Genomic DNA, 7,368 nt, shown 5'->3' with positions numbered 1-7,368 from the left:
TAGTCAGGCCCTTGGGTTGGACTTGAGTCACCCTCAGTGCATGGGTGTGGCAGACTCACATGTCCCCATACTCACCTCCCTGAGCCACCCTCCTCTTCCAGGTGGATGATCCTGCCAGGTGGGTACAGAGTGGGGTACTTGGTGGGAGAGTCCAGCAGGGAGTCACTGGAGCGGCAGCCTTGGGAGCATCGTGTTAGAAGAGTCTGTTCCCCAAGGAGAGGCTGTGTCAGGGCCCCCTGGTTGCCCTCTTCCAGTTCAGTTGGAAAGTTGCCAGGGCTTCCTCCAAACAGTCCATACCAACAGCCATGCAGCAGGATCTTGTACTGAAAGGTGAGAGCCGAGGACTAGGTTGGTCCTGTGCTGGGTGGTAGCCTGTGCTACCATAACCATAGAGCCATTGGACTTGCAAGAGCCAAAACCCAAGCCATATGTGTATTTTAAAATGTGCGTGCGTGTGTGTGTGTGTGTGTGTGTGTGTGCGTGCGTGCGTGCGTGCGCGCGCGCGTGTGTGTGTGTGTGTGTGTGTGTGTGTGTGTGTGTGTGTGTGCGCGTGTGTGTGTGCTAGAGACTGGTCCCAGAGCTAAGATGTACACTTACTAGGACTATACTGTTACCAATGAGCCAGCTGCACCCCAGGAGACAGGTGCTACTTTCTAAAAAAAAAGATGAACAAGAAAGCCTTATAAAACTAAGAGAGCATCATATAAAACCAGGCATGGCGGCACACGCCTGTAATTTAGCCCTTGGAAGGTAGAGACAGAAAGTTCATCAACAACAGCTGGCTACACAGTTCAAGGCCAGCCCAGAATACCTGAGACCATATCTTAAAAAAAAAAAAAAAAAAAAAAAAAGCGCCAGTGGTGGTCTGTAATCCCAGTACAAGCAGGCTGATCTCTGAGTTCCAGGCTATCCTCTACAGTGAGGTCCAGGACAGCCACAGAAAAACCCTGTCTCAAAAACAGAAAAGAAAAGAAAAAAAATAAATAAGTAAAACCAAACCCCACCCAAACCCCTCAGATGTCTGGTAAGGAGTATGGAATTTTCTCAGCAGCATTTTAAGAAGGGCAACAGAAGCACCTACAGCCTGTGATGCTGGTGATGCACTTTGGCAGTGTTTTGAATACTGTCAAAGCTCCCAATTGACACAGACCTAGTCTTTAAGAATACTGGTTTTAATCACATTTATATGTTTCTGTGGTTTGCATGGCACACATGTGTGATAGGGGGTGGAGGGTCGAGGACAAATTGTGGGACCTGGCTGTCTCCTCCACCCCGTGGGTTCCAAGGACTGTCCTCAGACTGGGTTTGATGCCACGTGGCTTACCCATTAGGCTGTCTCATGGGGCCTCCCTCTCTTTTTGAAATTACCCCAATGGCAACAAAACAGGACTCATGCATGCTAGGCAACTGATCTACCACTGAGCCCTGGCCCCGCCCCCTCCTTAGCTTCCGTTTCCTCCCCCTGACCTCACATTTTTGGCAGTTCTACCTCAGTCTCCCAGGTGCTGGGATTATAGGCCAACACTTAACTGTTGCCCCGCCTCATGGGTATCAGCCTCTATTGGTTAATGTACTTTCTCTCTTTTCCTGTGGGTGTGGGTTTGAACCTAGAACCTCCAATGCTAAAATGCTCTACCACTGAGTACACTCTCAAGCCTCTGCCATTAAAAGTTTTTAATTACCCTTTTCTAAAAAGTTAATTGTATGGGTGTGGAGATGAAGACTAGAGTGAGGTCCTCCCCCCCACCATGAGGACGGAATGCTGGTCAGACAGTTTGGCAAGCAAGCTGGCCCCCTAGAACCGCTTGTAGTCTGTGTCAGCCTTTGTCTAAGCCTGGGAGCACCGTCACTGAAAGCCCTGGGATGACGGTCGCGGCAGCTTGGGCAGCATCATTTCCCAACTGTGACTCTGCATCTCAGACAGAATCCCACACAAAGATCTGTTCACAGGCAGAAGGAAGAAGACACAGAGCAGGGAATGTGCTGGGCTGAGAGGCTGCCGCTGTGAGCCAGGCTGCCGCTGAGCCGCTCCGCCGGCCTCCGTGGGGCCCCTCCTGCATGTCTCATCTGGAATGAGCTGTTACCTTCGGCTTGTTGCAGTTAGCGATCACTCGCAGGATCCTCCTCTTGAGGTCCTCCATGTTGGTCACACTTAACCTGTTTGGTAGAGAGCACACCGAGCTCAGCACTCAGTGTTGACAAAGGGCCCCGACCCCATGGACCAATCCTGAAGCACACCGACCTGGGGATCACATCCATCCCTAGGATAAGCGACACAACAAAGTCCTTGGAGTACTCATAGAGGGATTTGCTGGAATTTAAACAAGAGAAACGTTAGTCTAGAGTCTGCTGCTTCAGGGGGACAATACAACAGCTGCCAGGGCAAAGTCGGAGCCACAAGGAGACATCCAAAACAGAGAACGTGCAACTAAACCCTCAGATGATCCTGTCACCCAGCAGGCCCAGATGGTACAGTCAACCAAGGTGCCCTGGCAACAGATGAGCAGGTGGAGACAAGAAGCTAGTGTGCACCTGCAAGGCCATGTTGGCCCAGGGTGGTGGCACAGGCTTGTAATTAATCCGAGCCACTCAGGAGCGTGAGGCACAATGACTGGCCTACTAGGGCTAGACTAAATTCAGGGCCAGCCTGTGCTCCCATCTAGCACTTAAGCAGTCAGGGGAGGATTGAGAATTAGGACCAGCCTGGGCTACATAGTTAAGAAACTAGAGACTATTAAAAAGTAAACATGTAAGTAAAATATAAAGGTGAATATCACCTAAGAAATGAATACTTCTGGTATAAAGGACTCTTTTGGAGAGAATAAAAACTTGGGAACTGTGTTGATGCTGAATTAGAAAACCAAGTTAAGTAACACCAAAAGCCAGCCCTCAAATCAAGCTTGTAATAATGCAGGTTCCAAACTGAACAAGCACACCTGAAGGACTAGCACCCACGAAGCTGAGGTGGGAAGGTTATCAAGAGTCTGAGCCTAGCCTGAGCTACATAATGAGATCAGGCCAGGTTGGGCCACACTGTGACCCTGTCTCAAACCAAAACCAAACAAACCCCACGTGATTCCTCTGTTTTTCTTGTGTGAATTATACCTCAACACAAGCAGACACTTGTGTCTCGGGGTTTCTGGCCTTGGCAGGTCACTCAGCTAAGCAGTGCAGAAGGAACAGAAGCCCACTTCCCACTTCTCAGCCTCTGATGCAGTCTACCCAGCACGTGACTCTTACCGCTAACACTAAAGTCTGGCTGAGTGTGCCGTGGGAGGCATACAGGGCTAAAACTATCCACCCTGAATCAGGCTGATCCCCAGTCATCACTACCATTTTCTCTCTTTTTGGATTTACATGTGTATGTATGTGTGAACATGAGTGGGTGTGAACATGCGTGTGGTTGGTCACCGAAGCCAGAAGAGAGCGTCAGACCCCCGAGAGCTGGAGTTTGGTAGTCGAGAGCATCTGAACTCTGGTCTTCACGGATCGGCAGGAGTTCTCAACCCTGAGCCATCTCTCCGCCCTCCTGCCATTTTCAGTGTAATACAAACCATGTAGGTGGGACATAGCGTGGGGTGAATGCGTATTGTGGACAGGAGCACAGCAACATTAAAGACCCAACTCTTAGACCCACAGGGATAGGAGTGTGACACTGTGCAGAAGTGTCTGCCACAGCTTCCTCTTCCTGGATGACTGCCCCCTGGATCCCAGAGAGACACGCTGCCCAACAGCTGCCCCACGCTCTGAGCCTTCTCCTTCAGCTTAGATGATAACTGTGCTGAGTTTCAGGGCTGCTTGTGCATCCCCAGGGTGCACAGCCACTCCATCCCAGCCTTGCTGGACATGCTTCTGTTGTTTCTTATTCCCCATTGGCCCTGTCAGGTGAAAGTTCTGCAGGTTATGGCAAAAAACATTCCCTGACACAAAGGAAAAATAGCCAAACCAGGATGTGACAAGCTCTTCTCAACAAAGTGCCTGGTTTCTTGTAGAGATAAGGGAAAACCTAGATGGAGTGGTATGCACCTGCAGTCCCAGTGCCCCTACTGTGAGATGGGAGGAAGAGACCTGACAATCGGGACAAACAGAAAACTTGTGGGCTGGCTAGCCTGGACTACTCAGTGCAGCAGAAACAGAAGACCTTGCCTCAAAATAAGCTAGAAGGAGAGAACTGATTCCCAAAGGTTATCTCCTGACTTCCAGACGCACACCACGATGTGCACACCTGCACCCTGACGTCCAGATGCACACCCCGATGTGCACACCTGCACCAACTTCCAGACAAGGACCATGATAAGCACACCTGCACTCACACAGCAGTAATACTTTGTTCTGGATGGAGTTATGAGGAAAAGAACCATGAAGACAGTTACAAGGCAAATCTGCTGTATCTGAGGTAAGAAATGGCACTTGGATCCTCATGCAGACAAAGTGGGAAATGTTAAGAACTGACCGGGAAAATGCGATCAGTTATTAGATATCCAGAAATTATTGAAGAATTTAAAATCTCTGTTTTGGAGCTGGGTATGGTGGCGCATGCCTTTAATTCCAGCACCAGGGAGGCAGAGGCAGGAGGATTTCTGAGCTTGAGACCAGCCTGGTCTACAGAGTGAGTTCTGGGCAGCCAGGGCTGTTACACAGAGAAATACTTGTTTTGAAACAAAACAAAACAACTACAAAATCTCTGTCTTGGGGCTGGAGAAGTGGCTCAGCAATTAAGAACACTGGCTGTTCTTCCACAGAACCTGGGTTCAGTTCCCAGCACCCACATGGCAGCTCATAACTATCTGTAACTCCAGTTCCAGGGGATCCAACGCCCTAACAGACATACAGGCAAAACACCAGTGATCATAAAAGAAAAATAGATTATATTTAAAAGCTCTCTATCGTTGGCTGTGTCATTTACAGGTGCGATGGTATGTCTTAGACTTGCTTCGACGCTAGCTCTTGGGCATGCACGCTTATGTGTGTACATCCACTGTGTCAGAGATAAGGAAGGCACAGAAGCAGCTATGTATCGATAGATGGTTGGAGCTGGCTAAACTGAAGTTTACAAACTATGCTATCCCTGTTCTTCTCCCTCTCAGGAGTGGTAATCCCTAGAATGCCCAGACTTGAACGAAAGGAAAGGTCTTTTGCCAGGAATGGTTGTGTACGTCTGTAATCCCAGCGCTCAGGAAGCAGAGGCAGGGTGACGGCTGTGAGCAAGGCCAGCAAGGGCTGTATACTGAGAGGAACAAAAAGCACACCAAAACAAGCGATCTTTGTTGCAGGATATTTGATCACACTGTAAACCCCGAGATAAATACTGTGCTATTTACTGAAAAAACCTATTTCTAGCTGTGGTGTCGTTCAGATCAGCACACACCTTTAATCCCTTTGGCTGGAATACAAACATGCCCTTGGTACGTATCTTTTTGTTGTTGTTGTTTGTTTTGTTTTTCAAGACAGGGTTTCTCTGTGCAGCCCTGGCTGTCCTGGAACTCACTCTGTGGACCAGGCTGGCCTCGAACTCAGAAATCTGCCTGCCTCTGCCTCCTAAGTGCTGGGACTAAAGGCGTGCGCCACCCCTGCCCAATGGTACACATCTTTAAATCCCAAACAATGGAGGTTACGCCAGTCTGTAGAAGGAAGCACTGTGTTTCAAAGTGATATCTAATTGAGTGGCAGAAAAAATGACGAATCAGAGACAGATCTGACAGGACAGGACATGTCCAACCCTCTCACAAGAAGGGAGAGGAAAGGGAAGCTACTTAAGAGAGCAATGCAGACAGAAAGAAGAGAAGGCAGTTTTACCTGGAGAGTTTTACAGAGACCGGCGGCAGAAAGAACAAGCTAGACACTGGTGAATGAGAAGGAGCCAGAAGATTAGAACAGATTGTCAGAGTTAGTCTGAGGCCAAGCAGAACAATTCAGTCACAGGCTGAGAGAGAAGCCAGACTGAATCAGTCAGCTTAGAGAGGAGTTTGTGCCAGAACAGCTGAGTTGACCAGCCAGCCAGAGCTCAGAAAGAACTAGAAATGGTGAGCTTATTCAGCAGCAAGTCTCAGAGGCTGGAAACCTTCTAGGCCTAGATAAGATTGTACAGAAGTGAGAGGCTCCCAGGACCAGGCCTCAGTGAGCAGACTGAGGCAGTATGCCTCCCAGACAACTAGTACTACAAGAGAAGAAAAGATACTTTTACAGATCTCTGATTTGTTTTCTGTTTTCAACCGTTCTTATGAATATATTATGTTTTGTTTGGATCTTTTATTTTTTAGTCCTTAATTTGTTTGAGTAATTTTTTTTGTTATTTTAGATTTATTTATTTTATGTATATGAGTGCTATATCTGCACATATATGTGTGTGTGTGTATATATATATATATATATATATATATATATATATATATATATATATATCTGCATGACAGAAGAAGGCATCAGATCCTATTATAGACGGTTGTGAGCCACCATGTGGTTGTTGGGAATTGAACTCTGGACCTCTAGAAGAGCAGTCAGTGCTCTTAACTGATGAGCCATCTCTCCAGGCCATTTCTCTACATTTTAATTATTTTTAGATTTATTTATTTTTAGTATTTAGTTTCTTCGTTGTTGTGGCACAAATTTCTTTTATAGTCAATGCAAAAGTTTACATAGCACAGTCGAGTCAACATGCCCAATCAGCTAGAAAAAAAAGTTTTTGAATTCATAAAAAATAAATGTCCTGTTTGTTCAAGCCCACAGAATGTGCACTGCCTCAGTGAAGGCTACAGACATGGTGTACTGGGTGACCATGGTGACCGTGATGTGTGGTTGGAGGTCCATCGAGGAAAACAAGTGCAAAGCCGACATTGGGGAGGTGGCAAGGAGTAGGAGAGGCAAGGGCCCAGCAGTGCGACAATGGCTGCTACACCTGACAAGCTGAGTTCAATCCCTAGGACCCAGAGACTGGAAGAGGAGAGCCGGCTCCTCCAAATCCTCCTCCATACCTGGCTCACCAGGGCACAAATACCACACACACACACACACACACACACACACACACACACACACACACACGTCTGTGCTCATACAAAGAAATGCCATTTAAACTAAAAGAAGAGAAAAGTTTGGGGCTAGAGAGACGCTCAGTGGCTCAGAGTGTTTACTGCTCTGCAGAGAACCAGCAATCACTTTGGGTGACTCATAACCACCTGGAGAGCTCCGGCTGCTGAGGGACATATGCCCTCCTCTGGTTTCCATGGACACCCGCACATACGTAGGAGAGACGCTTATATAGACATACATGTAACTTTTATTGAGAATTGAACCCAGGGCCTCACACATGGTAGACAAGTGCTTTAACCATTAAACTATATTCCCCAGTCCTAAAATAAATGTCTTAAG

General features: G+C 47.6%; 1 protein-coding gene across 4 annotated transcripts in view; it reads right to left on the bottom strand.

The window, feature by feature from the left end:
* Positions 1-7,368, bottom strand: part of Daglb (diacylglycerol lipase beta) — a 43,666-nt gene that overhangs the window by 3,675 nt on the left and 32,623 nt on the right. For 2 of the 4 annotated variants that reach the window (XM_076923601.1, XM_076923600.1), the window contains 3 exons: positions 2,243-2,311; positions 2,085-2,157; positions 76-323 (listed from right to left, as the gene is read on the bottom strand). In XM_076923601.1, coding sequence (XP_076779716.1) covers positions 76-323; positions 2,085-2,157; positions 2,243-2,311 — 390 coding nt within the window. Of the gene's footprint in view, positions 1-75; positions 952-2,084; positions 2,158-2,242; positions 2,312-7,368 lie in introns of those variants that run through there. The other 2 variants (XM_076923602.1, XM_076923603.1) reach the window with 2 other exon arrangements.

Source organism: Arvicanthis niloticus, chromosome 24 (assembly GCF_011762505.2).
Source record: "Arvicanthis niloticus isolate mArvNil1 chromosome 24, mArvNil1.pat.X, whole genome shotgun sequence".
In the NCBI taxonomy this organism is placed as follows: domain Eukaryota; kingdom Metazoa; phylum Chordata; class Mammalia; order Rodentia; family Muridae; genus Arvicanthis; species Arvicanthis niloticus.
This window is presented reverse-complemented; position numbering and strand designations above follow the sequence as displayed.